The 15,785-nt window shown below is 33.0% G+C and overlaps 2 protein-coding genes across 3 annotated transcripts; both read left to right on the forward strand.

The window, feature by feature from the left end:
* Positions 1 to 711: 711 nt before the first annotated feature.
* On the forward strand, positions 712 to 7,775 carry LOC108329453 (probable LRR receptor-like serine/threonine-protein kinase At1g67720). 2 transcript variants are annotated; one of them, XM_052872699.1, is made up of 15 exons: positions 712 to 971; positions 1,634 to 2,165; positions 2,530 to 3,035; positions 3,214 to 3,346; positions 3,528 to 3,599; positions 3,708 to 3,776; positions 3,851 to 3,922; positions 4,113 to 4,181; positions 4,900 to 5,054; positions 5,139 to 5,377; positions 5,991 to 6,117; positions 6,188 to 6,256; positions 6,379 to 6,565; positions 6,667 to 6,802; positions 7,125 to 7,775. In XM_052872699.1, exons 1-15 carry the CDS (start codon positions 881 to 883, stop codon positions 7,458 to 7,460), a joined length of 2,793 nt encoding a protein of 930 aa, XP_052728659.1. In that variant the 5' UTR covers positions 712 to 880; the 3' UTR covers positions 7,461 to 7,775. The 2 variants fall into 2 exon arrangements, with proteins under 2 accessions (XP_052728659.1, XP_052728660.1); XM_052872700.1 differs by having other exon boundaries at positions 6,197 to 6,256.
* Positions 7,776 to 9,736: 1,961 nt separating this feature from the next.
* LOC108329241 (nuclear transcription factor Y subunit B-10) lies at positions 9,737 to 15,309 on the forward strand. The gene is made up of 7 exons (XM_017563367.2): positions 9,737 to 9,931; positions 10,047 to 10,274; positions 10,362 to 10,491; positions 10,682 to 10,687; positions 10,803 to 10,877; positions 10,985 to 11,035; positions 14,902 to 15,309. Exons 2-7 carry the CDS (start codon positions 10,060 to 10,062, stop codon positions 14,938 to 14,940), a joined length of 516 nt encoding a protein of 171 aa, XP_017418856.1. The 5' UTR covers positions 9,737 to 9,931; positions 10,047 to 10,059; the 3' UTR covers positions 14,941 to 15,309.
* The last annotated feature ends 476 nt before the right edge of the window (positions 15,310 to 15,785 follow it).

A 15,785-nucleotide genomic window follows, 5' to 3' on the forward strand; every position in this document is an offset into this window, starting at 1 on the left:
AACGATATTATCATTACTTGGTAAGATGAGAGGCTTACCCTAATGCACTACACATGTAGCAATAGACAATCTTGTATACTAAGACAAATACATTAAATAAGACCGACTTTGATTTTCACTAAGTTCGTTGTAAAATTAATTATTAGTTACCTGAATCAAATCCAAAGGATGAAATTACTTTTTTTTCAAGAAAACTTTTATAGTACCAGATCTATTATATAGTTTACTAACTTTATAAATCCTTAAGTATTAATCTCTTTTATAAAATGCAGTTTTATATCAATGTTTACGAAATTTGGTTTATTAAAAAAAGTATATGATACTATTGTCATAACAATAAAATCTGACACTCTTAATTACTCAATTTAGTTACGACTTTTGTCACTACTTCAATCAAGGTAATGTGACAAGTAGTGTTTAATGCATTTTTTAAAACATTTTAGCAGTTGTTTTATGATTTGATTCATATGACTACTTAAATAAACGTATATAATTATACTATTATAATATTACTCGGATTAAATGGATTGGCTAGATTTTTATGTAATGAAATCGATGGTGTTTGAATTAGTTAAATATGATTAATGGGAATATTAATAATTATGATACAAATTTATAATAGGCAGTGTAGAAATTATAGAACGGAAAATAAATGATTATTTTAAATATCAGGCACGTCTTTTTGGTACATTATTTGTTGTATTATTTAGTGTAGAAGACTGCGAGCAACAGAGGAAAAGCGATGCCAACTTCTATCATGGTATTTATGTCCGTCTCCGTCTGAGTATAGTGAAACTTTGAGACTAACTCAGTTTCTTGGTTGGGTTGGGTTCCGCCATTTTTTATGGTTTCATCTCAGCAAAGCCTCGCATGCTAGAAAATGGAGGCTACTTTACTCTTTCTCTCCTTTCTCACGTTTATACTCTCATTCCCACTCCATTCACCTTTTTCTTCTGCTCAGATTATGCAAGGTATCTTTCTTACTTCATTTTGCTCTCTCATTGCCTTTTTTTACTTCATAACCTTTATATACGATGCAAATGGTGTCTTGTTTTACTACTTATCTTAGTTTTTTGTTCCCTGCCACCGCTTGTTAATGTTTCTGCCTTTTGTTCTCGTTTCTGTGTTGTGCCCTATGCTGCTCTTTAGCGGTTTTTCTTGTCATTATTTTTCTATATAAAAAAATGTCTTTTTGGTTTATTCTTCGAATCCGGGGTAGCAAAATTACCATCTTGTTTTAGAGGGAGATTTGTGATTATTGAAGCTTTTGTGAAGTGCTTACACAAACAATAAAATGGATTGCAAAAAAAGCTAAGATCTAAGCCTAAGGGATTTTGATTCATATCGGTTCAGTTGGATATGAGATCGGTTCTGATTAAGGTTTATGATGGTTTAATGAATTTTTTTTATCCTGTTGTTTTTTCAAGCTTATTCTAAGGTTTTGTTGTTCAGAATTTTTTTTTTTAGTTTGAACTTTTAATTGCTTTGATATTTATTTTTACTTGCAACTAATCTCTTGGATTTTCAGCAAAGTGTCTTTTATCCTATTTGTTTTGTTAATTCAATTAGTGTGTCAAGAGTTTGGAATTAATCTTGGTTGTAATGAATAACAAAAACATGTCATCTTAAGCAGGTTTTGTAAGTTTGGACTGTGGAGGTACAACAGAATTCACTGATGAAATTGATCTTCGGTGGACTCCTGATAATAAGCTTACTTATGGACAAACAAGTACTATATCAGTTGCAAATGAGACACGGAAGCAATACACGACACTCAGACACTTTCCTGCTGATTCGAGGAAATACTGTTACACACTTGATGTTGTGAGTAGGACGAGGTATCTGCTCAGGGCCTCTTTCTTGTATGGGAACTTTGACAATAATAATGTTTATCCAAAATTTGACATTTCTGTTGGGGCTACACACTGGTCTACCATTGTTATATCGGATGCCAACAGCATAGAAATGCGAGAGCTTATATTTCTGGCTTCAAGTCCTACAGTGAGTGTTTGTTTATCAAATGCAACAACCGGACAACCATTCATCTCTACGCTTGAACTTCGCCAATTCAATGGTTCAGTTTATTATACACAATTTGAGGAACACTTTTACCTTAGTGTCTCTGCAAGGATAAATTTTGGTGCAGAGAATGATGCTCCAATTAGGTACCTTAAGCCATTCTACATGTTACTTCATAAGATGTTCTGCTACAAGTTAATATTTGTGATGAATCTTTTGATAAGTGTGTGAGAGTTTTGCATGATCAATTAATGAACCATGAACCATGTTGTTCCAACTACTTGGAAAAATTTAAATACACGAGCTTGCATATTAATTTCCATATTTACTAGGTAAAATCTTAGTTATCAATTGACTGTAATTGTCTTCAACTCTTCATGACAAAAAAGTTATTTTATAGATTCCTTCTCTAACTTATGTACTTTATTAGATTTGTAGTGGCTATCTTATTTTGTGTTTTTTTTAAACAGTTTCCTGTGGTTTAATAAGTTTATAATTCCGCCCTTTCAGGTATCCTGATGACCCCTTTGATAGAATTTGGGAGTCGGATTCTATAAAGAAAGCTAATTATCTTGTTGATGTAGCTGCTGGAACCGAAAAAATTTCTACAGAAGCACCAATTGATGTGAACAGAGATGAAATGCCACCAGTGAAAGTGATGCAGACAGCTGTAGTGGGTACTAATGGATCTCTAACTTACCGATTAAACTTGGATGGTTTTCCTGGTACTGGTTGGGCATTCACCTATTTTGCTGAGATTGAAGATCTGGGTCCCAATGAGTCCAGAAAATTCAGGCTAGTACTTCCAGGCCAGCCTGATGTTAGTAAGGCAGTTGTAAATATTGAAGAAAACGCTCAAGGGAAATATCGTCTTTATGAACCAGGATATACCAATATATCCCTACCTTTTGTGCTCTCGTTTAGATTTGGCAAGACATATGATTCCTCTAGGGGACCTCTCCTAAACGCCATGGAGATAAACATGTATTTGGAGAAAAATGATGGTTCTCTAGATGGTTAGTTCCTTAATAAGAGGCTACCTTACTAAATGATGTGTTTCGTTACTAACTTTCAACTGTATCAAGTTATTCTTTGATAAGCATGCCTGTTGTGATGCAAGTGCTATTAGTTAGGTCTTGTTTATAGCATAAGAAAATTGTAATATATGTACTGTGTGGATTGAATGATTTGCAGGAGCAACTATCTCCAGCATACTTTCGCACTACTCTGAAGCAGACTGGGCCAAAGAAGGTGGTGATCCATGTCTACCTGTTCCATGGTCATGGGTTCGATGTAACTCTGATCCACAACCAAGAATAGTCTCAATGTAAAGGTTAATCTTTTTTTGGTTTTAATTTGGCCTGTGGATTCTCTCTTCTGCAAAAAATAAAAGGGAAAGAAAAAGTGCAGTTTTCTTCGTAAAAAGAATGTTGCTATATATCTTGAGACTTAAAAGAGAAGTATAATTGATCTTGTAATAGTAACTTTTTTTTTGGTTCTGGTGACAGCTTGTTATCCAATAGAAATTTGACTGGCAATATTCCTTTGGATATCACCAAATTGGTTGGTTTGGTTGAACTGTAAGTTTCATCTTAATTTCTAATATTTCTGGACTGGGTTGTTGATGTCTCATGTTTGGTGCGTTAAACTTGTATTGTGGTATTGATGTGATTTATTCTCGGATGCAGATGGCTTGATGGAAATATGTTGACTGGTCCATTACCTGATTTTATTGGGTGCATGGACTTAAAGATCATGTAATCATTGCTATCTTCCTTCCTGTTGTCATGTTATGTAGTAGTTAGCTAACTGAAACCTTTTTCTTTTGCAGTCATCTAGAAAACAATCAATTGACCGGTGTGCTCCCAACTTCTTTAGTGAACCTTCCAAACTTGAGGGAACTGTAAACACTCTAGACTTAAGATACTTTGATAAATCTAATTATGATCTTAAATAAAATACATATCTCTACTAAAAACGAGTATCATTTTGTTGATGAACATGCAGACTAAGTCACGTTAAGTTATTATGCTTTGGTTATTTGTTTTATTGAGTTTTTTATGAAATTCAAGTAATGCTTATGATATTTGCAGGTATGTGCAAAATAACTTGTTATCTGGAACAATACCATCAGATCTTCTTAGTAAGGATTTGGTTTTGAAGTGAGTATAATGTTAACTTTCTAACTTAAGATAAGAGCACTCAGTATTACCATATAAGAAAATGGAGGGAAATATTGACAGTTTAAATCTTATTGGATAGTAGATGAATTTTCCTATCCTGTTAATTGTTTTCTTTTATATGTTTACCTGTATCTGGTTTGTCTAATGTGTTGATATCTTTTACAACATTAAATGAACTTGGCTGCTTTTATAACCAGAAAAAGTAACAATCTAGGTTTGATCAATTAAGAGACTATTCAGGAGAAAAACCTAATTGAGTGCCTTTTTAATTTTTATTAATGTGTTGTTTTACACTATTGATTGCTTCTGATATGTAAATGTGCTAATACCCACATGCACTTTCTTCACCAACTTGTTTTTCTCTTTCACATTTACCGTTGTCCCTTTCTTTAGATATTTTTCATTCAATATGTTGGTTTCTGACTTTCAGACGGATATCGTGTTGCTTTGATTGCTTAGATAAACAGTTTCGTATCTGTCAGCTAATCTTAGTAAATATCGAATGCTACATTCTTTTTCAAGTTCAACTTGATATACTTAAATTTTGTATCCTTTTGGAATGCTATTACTTCAGATCTCTAGTTAATAATATGTTTCTTGTATCATAACAAATCTTTTATTCTTGTGTTGCAAATATTCTAATTCTCTCTTCGTTTATATTTGATAACCTCTACTTTTTTCCTGTCATCCTCGTAAGCTACTCTGGAAACCTCAATCTTCACAAAGAAAGCAAAATAAAGGGGCATATGTACGTAATTATTGGTTCATCAGTTGGGGCTTCTGTTCTACTTTTGGCTACTGTTATATCTTGCCTGTATATGCGCAAAGGCAAGAGAAAATATTATCAGCAAGGTAGAATCTAAACACAACCATTTATTGTGTCTGTTTGATCTTTGAGATGATAGATCATGATTTATACATTTACACTTTTCATAGACCGAGCTGATTCTCTCCCTGCTCAAAGGCTGGCTTCTTGGAAGAACGATGATCCTGCAGAAGCTGCTCACTGCTTCAGTTTTTCTGAAATTGAAAATGCTACAAATAACTTCGAGAAAAAAATTGGTGCCGGTGGTTTTGGAGTTGTCTACTACGGGAAGCTAAAAGATGGAAAAGAGATAGCAGTTAAAGTTTTAACCAGTAATTCCTATCAAGGCAAGCGAGAGTTCTCGAATGAGGTAACCTGCATTTAATTAACCTCTATAAGTATTCTAGCATTACTCTATCACTTATTGTTTTGCTTTCTGTGGCATGGCATTTCATTTTGTGATCTTTTGGTTTTTGCTTTGTATCATAGAAGTAAAACAGATTTATCAACAATTGAAATAATGCATGGACCGACAGAAAGTTGATGTAGCAAACCCTTGATAAATATAAATTGGTTGTGCTTTAATTAGCGGAAAGGTTTTTTATCTACTTCAGAAGAACTAAATGAATGGATATGCTGGTTGCTGCTCATACAATGATGTTCTTGAAGCAGTTTATTTTAAAAAAAATTGAAAGAAAAACCACTACCATTGCATTACTTCTATTACATATAATCTTACCTATCCAAAGAAAGGGTGGAGAGAAAATAAAAAATGAATTTGTAGTCTTCAGTTTTCTAATAATTTTCTCTATTTTTTGTTTGACATCTGAATAAAGGTGGTAACTTATATTCCATATTTTTCCCCTTTTTCTCTATCTTCTTTTCAGCCTTTTATTTTTTCTAAATAAAGCATTAAATACAAAAAAGTTGCTACTTTCTTACTAATTCTATCGTAATTGGTATGATGTTTTCCTTTGATCCAGGTAACTCTTCTTTCAAGAATACACCACAGAAATTTGGTACAGCTGCTTGGTTATTGTCGAGATGAAGAGAATAGTATGCTTGTCTATGAGTTCATGCATAATGGCACTCTCAAAGAACATCTTTATGGTAAGCCTGCATGACTTAAATCAAGGAGCAGAAATTCATATGTTCATTTGTGTCTAATATTTTCTTGTAGGTCCATTAGCCAATGGAAGAAGCATCAACTGGATTAAGCGTCTTGAGATTGCTGAAGATGCTGCCAAAGGTATTGTTAAGCTAGTGCTTTTAGAATATAAAACCACTTTTCCTCTAATTTTTCTGATTGAACGATCCTTCTCTTATGATCAATCACATGATGCTAAATGTATTATTCTCATGGTTGTTCAGGTATTGAATATCTTCATACGGGTTGTGTTCCTGTCGTTATTCATAGAGACTTAAAAAGCAGCAATATTCTTCTCGACAAGCACATGAAAGCCAAGGTTTCTGATTTCGGTCTTTCAAAACTTGCTGTTGATGGAGTCTCACATGTTTCAAGCATAGTTCGGGGAACAGTAGGATATCTTGATCCTGAGTAAGGCCTTTATCTATTTTAAGTGAATTTGTGTGTTCGAGCAAAAACTAAATTTATTGTTTCTTGATTTTGGCTTGCATGACTAACTTTTTCTTTGACAGGTACTATATTTCCCAACAGCTGACAGACAAGAGTGATGTTTATAGTTTTGGTGTAATTCTCCTTGAACTAATGTCTGGTCAAGAAGCAATATCAAATGAAAGCTTTGGTCTAAATTGCCGAAACATAGTCCAATGGGTAGGTTTTTATTTTTATGCATAAATAGAACCTTTGGAGTATAAAGGAACTACCATCCTTTGTAGTTTCTTTTTTCACTTAAATGATCTGTGTAGTATTTAATTTGCAACGCTGAAAAAGAAAATCATAATATGAACATGCAAAATCTATGTGTGAATTGATGACAGAATGAATTATCAACTAAATTTTCATGTGATGACTAACGACTGATCGGTTTTGGAGTCAACATAACTGAGATGTCAAAGTTTATAATAATGATGTCTAGCATAACCTTATTTGAAACCATAGACTAAATTTGGTTGTCTGCATGAAATTTTCACAGGCAAAATTACACATTGAGAGTGGAGATATACAAGGTATTATTGATCCCTTTTTGCAGAATGATTATGACCTACAATCAATGTGGAAAATAGCAGAGAAAGCATTGATGTGTGTTCAGCCTCATGGACATATGCGGCCATCAATTTCAGAAGTTCTAAAGGAGATCCAAGATGCCATATCTATTGAAAGACAGGCAGAAGCATTAAGAGAAGGGAACTCAGATGACATGTCCAAAAATTCTTTTCAGTCTTCCTTGAACATGGGTTCTATGGATCTAGTTGGAGCTGAGAGTTTCTTGTCAATTGATGAATCAGTTGCACAGCCAACAGCAAGATAGATATCTTTTGTAGACAAAATCAAGTTTTTCTTTTGTTAATTCTCGCCGTATGATTTTATCTTTTTTCTCTCTTTCATTCAATGTCTGATTGTGGAGAGGGATTGTCCTTATGTGGTTGGTTTAATGATTGGTGCACCCTACCAACCAAACGAACAGTCTTTGTATACTGCAGTTCTTGTGTTCCATATGTATACTGCAGTTGATTTTATTTTCCCCAATTTGACAATTTGAATTTGTTTTATTATTGCAGAAGTTCAAGTTTAGAAATTTTTAAATTATATAAATGTAAAACTCGACTTTTCTTTTTCTGGACCATGGTATTTGTTACTTTAAAGTAAAACTGAGTGGTTAAAAATAATTGTGCATAGGATTTGTGTCGAAGAAACTTTCATAATGGTGATATTTTAGAAATGGTAGTTAGATTAAAATATTACCAAGTTGTATAATTCTGTTTTGATGTGTCAAAAACAGATAGTGGGCTGAAGGTTATGTCTTGTCTTACTATAAAATAGTGGGTGGATTGACTAGATTACTTTTTTTTAAAATTGGTTAATGATATGTTAATATAGATTTTTAATGTGTTATTTTTTCATTGAATTTATAATATGCTAAATACAGTAATAAATAAATAATGAACCAAAGAAAAAATAACATTATGCTGTGTTAAAATATTATTAAATTTTTTTTTGTCAAAATATAAATTTCTTTTTAAAATATATATATATATATATATATATATATATATATATATATATATATATATATATATATATATATATATATATAATAGTCGAACCACTACAAGTCTAGATATAGTAATTAATGAAAGGTTTTTTTAAAGCAATAATTAATGAGAGTTATAACTGTAATTTCACATCTTGGTTTGTATTATGTATGTATATGGGAAGCATTAAAGAAAGACCTGCACAAGCAGGAAAAGGGCAGACGAGGAGAGTCTCCCAATACTCTGCATGGTCCCAATGGTCCAATCATGCACCTTTATAAAAAAAATAAAAAATTACTAAAACTATTTAAGAAAAATAATTTTTTTAAAATAATACTATTTTAATTTCAAATCAAAATAACACTAAACAGTGGGAAATCAATTTTTTAGAGATCAAATTTCCAACTTAACTCTTTTTCATTTCGAGAACCTAATAAACTTGTGTGTCCAAATAATTGTCAAATTATTTCATGGTTGAACTTTAAACAAAACTCACTTTATTCTCACGACATTAATAGGTTGAATGAAACTTAATCAATTTGATTCAGAGTTACACATAATGAGATTTATAAACAAATCAATGTAAAAATATAAAAAAAAAATACTTCTTCTCCTTTTATATATATATATTTTTGTGATTTAACTGTAACTAAAGGAAGATTTATGAAAATGTCTTTCATAAAGCTCTTTATATAATATATTAATAAAGTCGAAGTTGGGTCTAAAGACTTTATGAGATGTGACTCTTAATATTTTTATTTCACAATGTCCTACTTCAAACTTTGTTCGTAGGTACTAGGTATCTATCAAGCAATTTCAAAAAAAAATTAAAACACAATTAATCATCTCTTTCCTTTTTAATGTTTTAGTAGTTATGTACATTAAAAAATAAGTTTATACAAAGAAATGTTCCAATAATTCCCTATCACCAACTTCAAGTTATAAACAAATGATTAACTAAATTTATTATCTTTCAAGCATCGTGAATTATTTAATTAAGAAAATTAAAATCCTTATCCTATATTTTATAGTATACTATTATTATTAACAGTGTTTATAAATATTACTATCTCTTAAATCATTCTATTCAAGTTAATGGCATAAAGACTATACAAAATAATTAAAATCACATTTTTAATCTTACTCGTATTAACAAAAAAACTTATTTTCTTCACATATTTCAAACAAAGAATTCCTTATCTCTTTCCTTTCTCACATCAATATATTTTTATTTATTTTCCGTTCGTATAAAAAGTTACATTATTAATAAATAAATTATTACATTTTTATATTAAAAATTAAAATTTAGCAGGCTAATAATTTATACGGACCATTAAAACTATTATTAATCAAAAACTAATTAGTTTATTCTTCCACCTTTTCTTTTAAGTTTATAGTTTGAGTAAAAAAATGTAAGTCTACGTATTAATGAGACACATATTATGAGAAATGATTAATTGCTATAATAAATTATTTCATTGACTTGAGGAGTTGAATGGAGAAATTAAAAAAAAAGGAAAAAAAAAAAGGAAGGGTATGAGAAGAGAGAGAAATAAAAAGGGTGGAGGAAGGAGCGAAAAGCAAGTAAGGATAGTGTCTAGTGTCTGTTTGTTGTGTAATAAAAGAAAACGAACGGTGGTGATAGGCTTCAATCTAGATCTCAATCGTCTCCACCTTCCTTTCTTCTCCAGCGTCCGATTCCCTCACCGATCTCGCGCCAAATACAAACTAATTCATACCATCACAGGTATTCTTAACATTTCTCTTCACCAACATAACAACTCAACTCCTTCTCTCCAATTAGGGTTTCTTCTTTTTCAATTTCGCCATGTTTTTCACCGATTATTCCTCTCTCAAATCAGGGTTCAGGCGACTATGGCCGACGGTCCGTCCAGTCCAGGCGGCGGCAGCCACGAGAGCGGCGACCACAGTCCCCGCTCTAACGTGCGCGAGCAGGATAGGTACCTCCCTATCGCTAACATAAGCCGCATCATGAAGAAGGCCCTCCCCGCTAACGGGAAAATCGCCAAAGACGCCAAAGAGACTGTTCAGGAGTGCGTCTCGGAGTTCATCAGCTTCATCACCAGCGAGTTAGTGTTTCTTTTTCTTTTTTTTCTGATTCTCTTCCGTTTTTCTGTTATCACGTGCTTTAATTTTGAATCCGCTGAATTGTGTAGGGCCTCTGATAAGTGTCAGAGAGAGAAAAGAAAGACTATTAACGGGGACGATTTGCTCTGGGCAATGGCCACCCTTGGTTTCGAGGATTATATCGATCCCTTGAAGATTTACCTCACAAGATACAGAGAGGTGATTTTAATTTACCAATTTCATTTTTATTTTATTTTAAATGTTTGTCTGGTCCCCAGTCAAAAAACTTGTATACTGCGTGTTTTTATGTTTGGTTTATTGGGCTTTCCTAATGCTCGTTTTTGGTTTTTGCTGATTGGCATTTTTGTTATCATGGCTTTGTCTCATGGACGGTTCGGGGATGTTGCAGATGGAGGTAATTTTGAATCTGTCATCTAATGCTTGAATATTTGTTATGCTTTGTAATTTTTATTGTTGAGTCTCTTTGTTCATATCTCTATGTTACGGTTCTTCAATATGTTGTATTTCAGGGTGACACCAAGGGCTCCGCCAAGGGTGGAGACACCTCTGGTAAGAAAGATGTTCAACCGGGTCCTAGTGCTCAGGTAAAATGCAACCACGTTCCTGGAAGTTATGATTTATTGTGTTGCTCGAAGTATATATAAAACAAACTTAGATCTCATATTCGCTTTTTTTGTTGTGAAATCTGCAGCTTACTCATCAAGGTTCTTTTTCCCAAGGGGTTAGTTACACAAATTCTCAGGTAACTGTGCTCTCTTTGTTGCTGTATTATCTTCTTTCTTTGTGTTCTTCTGGGCTGTCAATGTTGAATGTTAAATGAAGGTGCTAAGGTGGTTGTTTGAACTCTAAATTGTAACTGCTGTAAATATCAAAGAATTTTCTGTTTCTGACGTGGAGTGTGAACATAAGAGATGTAATGAATTTGTGGCAAGCACCCTAATAGGATGTGTGACTTACTGCTATTTCCATTTGCAGAACTAAGTTTAGTCCCTATTCCTTGTAAAAACTTTTAAGTTTACTTTAGTTAAAATGATTCACACTATGCTGGCTCTAACACTACTTTGGATTGATATTAGAAAACACAGTTGCACTGCATATTGAAAACCTCCACCTTAGAATTAGTGCCAAATAACACTTGTCAATGCGTCAGCTACCTTCGGTTGGTAGCACAATCAATTCACCCATTAAAGTCTCTCGTAAAAAGTTGTTCTTATGCATATTTTTTTATTTAGGTTTAATAATTTTATCTCTTGATAATGTCTGCCACTTTTTTAAGCATATTTTTGGTTTATTTGGGGTTATTTATTGTGTGGTCCATCTTTAAAGGGTGGTCTCTCTCAGCTTGGTAGGACACTGAGTGTTGTTGGAAATTTTCCTCCTTAATGGATTTACAAAGTACACACAATAATAAATTTCATTTGTTGTGGTCCCTGGTTTCTTTAAAAGTCTTTTCACATAATGCATTAAGATTGAATAAAGTTTTTAGAATCCTGTGGTGGTGGTTGGCTGGAGGTTTCTTGTGATATAGGGTTTGTGCTACTGATCATTTTTGAAGTGTGTGAATGATGCTTTTGGCATCTGTATGTCATTTATGGATGGTCTGTGCTTAAATATAAATATGTTATTAATTATACGTTTTAGTCTTAAGCACGATAATTGATTTTGGCTTGGATATCAAAAGCTTTAATATCCTACTTTGGTGTTACTTGTTACTGAAGTATTATATTTAGGTTTTTCAAGCTACTTCCCTGAGCTCTTTTCAGGAACACGTGACATTCTTTTGTGGTTGTCTTAAAAGATCACGAAGTTTACCTTGTTTTCATGATAGGTAGCAAAGAATGCTAATGATCATGATTTTTAAATTCAAACTATTTCTAGCTGTGATTCTGGGCGAATGAAATAAAGTCAATGAAGTATTCTTAAGCTACAAAGTTTTCTAGTCTTTACATTGTGACTGATGTGAGAATTGGATTTTAACATCTGGGATGTGTCTTTTAATGTTGGTCCTAAATTTGGATTCCACTCAAGGTTATCAACTGATGATGACAGCCTATGGCACACAAAAATGATAACATATATGTAAAAGTGAAAATAACTGAATCATAGACTAAAAATCCAAGATAATATCAAGTGTCCAAAGAAATTGATTTTTGGTGCTTGACATTGTGCTATAAGTGGAAAAGAATTGGGAACATTATACGTTTAATTGATTAAAAAGCGTAGAACAACATGATTCTCAAAATCAAAAAACCAAGAACTAAATTCTGAAATTTTGAAAAGAAAAAACATAAAAACATTGAACACATGAAGAACAAGAACAGCTATAACTGAAAATTATTTTAGAGAAAAGGAAACATTTGAAGAAATGAAGAATGAGCTAATAAAAAGAAAGAAATGGCTAAAAGGGAAAAAGAAGGGGTGTTTTGCTACGGTGTTGTGCCATCGTGGGTGATGGAAGATATGGCAAATGGCAGCATAACAAATAGAGAAGGGTACCTTGCAAAGGAAAATAACTTATGGAAAATAGGTCCAAAGAGCCTCCATGTTATATTGCCTTATGGCAGTGCCATATCAAGTATTTATCAACATATATTTATTTTACTTCAACTCATTTATGACAACAATATTTTTTCCTTTGTTGCCCCTTTAATCGTTGACCAACTCAATGGAAGTACTAATTATCACACTTTACCTAAATCGACAATCGTAAAGAGGCCACATTGGAGGGACAACCTTGTGGCTGAAGTATCCTTAAGTGTAGTTATAGATAATGATGAGTATATGACACCATAAAATGACAAATGGTGAATGTCACCATACAATGGATATTAATGGATGGCAGATGGGCCCAAAAATGCCATGTTATAATATTATGGTGGTAGAATGACAAATAGTGAATGTAGCCTTACATTGTAAAATATCAGCTGGCAAATGGTAGAAAGATCCAAAACCTCCATATTATGGTGTTATGGTGATGGCTTGAGAATTATTTAAAGCATTTATTTCAGTTTGACCCTTCTATGACAACATTATCCATTCCCTTTGTTGCCCTTTTATCATTTCCTACTTCAATGGAAGTACAAATTGTCACACTATGTCTAAGTTGAGAATACCTAAAGATGGCATATTGGTGCGGGAATCTTATGGTTTATGCGTCCTTTAGTGTTATTGTCTATAATGGTAGGCAATGGAGATGGCACCATACAACGACAATAGTGGATACCCAGAACTATGGAAAATAATGGATGGCAAACGGTAGTAGGGTCGAAAAATAATGGATACCATAATGGTTATTTAACAACATTGATTTCGCTTCAACCCTTTCAAAATCATTATCCTTTCCCTTTTTGCCCTCTCCCACTAGCCAATTCAATGGAAGTATGTATTATTACAATATGCCTGAGTCAACAATCCCTAAATATGCCACATTCGGGTAAAGCTTGTGGCTTAAATGGCCCTTAGTGTAATTATAGATAATGGTAAGTGATGGAAGGTACGAAAGATGATGTATACAATGACAAACAAATAATAAATGGTACCTTGCAACGGAAAATAACATGAAAATGGTAGAATGTCTAAAAAGGACCATGTTATAGTGTTAGTGTTAAACAACATGGATTTCACTTTAACCCTTTTATGTCAACCTTATCCTTTCCCTTTGTCGCCCTTTCGTTGTTGGCTAACTGAATGTAAGTACAAATTATCATACTTTTCTTAATCTGACAATCTCATATGCCTCATTGGTGGACAACCTTGCGTCTCACCCTAGTATGATTATGGATAATGTGGGCGATGGAGAGTATGTATGGTACCATACAATGACAAATAGTGAATGTCATCATACAATGGAAAATAATGGATGACAAATGACAAACAATCCAAAAGCGTCACGTAGTGTTATGGTCGTGCCATAGTGGTTATCCAATAAAATTTGTTTCGCCTCAACTCTTCTATGACAGCATTATCTTTTCCCTGTTTCCATTTTGTGGTTGGCCAACTCAATGGAAGTACAAATTGTTACACTTTGCCTAAGTTGTCAATCCCTGAAGGTGCCACAGTGATGTTAGAACCTTATGGTTGAAGTGTCCCGTGGTGTAGTTAGGGATAATGGTGAGCAATGATAGATATTGCAGAAGACGTCATACAGTGATAAATAGTGAATGTCACTATATAATGGAAAACAATGGATGGCAAATGGCAGATAGGTCAAAAAAATGCCATGTTATTACTGTGATGCCATCATAACGGTTATTATTTAACAACGATTTCACATTCACTTTAATCGTTTTATCTCTTTGTTGCCCTTTCGATGCTGGCCCACTTAATGGAAGTACAAATCATCACAATCTGCCTAAGCGGACAATCCCTAAAGGTGCAACATTCGTGGGACAGCCTTGTGGCTTAAGGGTCTATTAAACCTCTCTATGCTTAATGAGGAACATATGATTGAGAATACATATTTATATTTGTTACGTTTGTTTTTTCCATGGTTTCAAGGTTTATGTCGTAATTTAAGGTATTGATGCTACCACGAGTAAAAGGACTCTTATAGATACGAATTTGATATTTACTTTTTTTTTTCTTTTTTCTTATTTTAAATATTCACAGGGTCAACATATGATGGTTCCAATGCAAGGCCCAGAATAGGTGTCAAGTCTATTAGCCCTCCTGTTCTAATGTACTATCTACGCCGGTTAGCAAGTGCTCACGACATATTGAATATCTTAATGTTATGTGAATACTGACAGACATAGGAGATGTTGGTTCTTGTGTCCAGATATATTTTTTTTTCAAAATTAAGGTTTGTATATTATCTTTGGAGTTGAATTATTATTATTTGAAAGTTGTTGTAAATCCGAGAGCCGTGTTGTCTGAATACATCAGGCGGGCTTGGCAAAGACTGAGATATTAGGACTGACTGTAAGCATAAATGGGAATATTCTTTTCCTTATTTCTATGTATAATAATGTATGAAGAAGAGTCGAGCTTCTTCTGTTATATTTGTTGATTTCGTCATGTGGTGTGACCCTTTTACTTCTCTAACACGATGTTGGTTTCATTCTACCATTTCTTTCTGATTCTATCTATTCCTTTTTAACAATAAATAAATCCGACCTAACTAATTTGCATTTTATTTTGTAATACACGTGAACCTTGTAATTTTATTTGTACAATGTCTCCTACTAATTCAAAAATTGCAGCTACGGGCACAACAATATAATACGATTAAAGCATTTGTTTCTTAGAACTTTGGATACATCTGGTTTTGATTCTACAAATCAAAAATATGTTTCAGTCTTCAAATTTTGAAATTAGGTTTAAAATAAAAATTTTACTGTTCCAAATTTAAAGCCAATTTACAGTTCCTCAAATTATAAATATACTTCGGAGTACTAAAGCATTGATTTTTCAAATTTGAGGAGTCAGTTCACGGTTTACTATAAATTCTAGGAATCAAACGTAAAAATTAACCACATAATTTCCTTACTATT

The sequence above is a fragment of the Vigna angularis genome, chromosome 2, assembly GCF_016808095.1.
Source record: "Vigna angularis cultivar LongXiaoDou No.4 chromosome 2, ASM1680809v1, whole genome shotgun sequence".
Classification (NCBI taxonomy): Eukaryota; Viridiplantae; Streptophyta; class Magnoliopsida; order Fabales; family Fabaceae; genus Vigna; species Vigna angularis.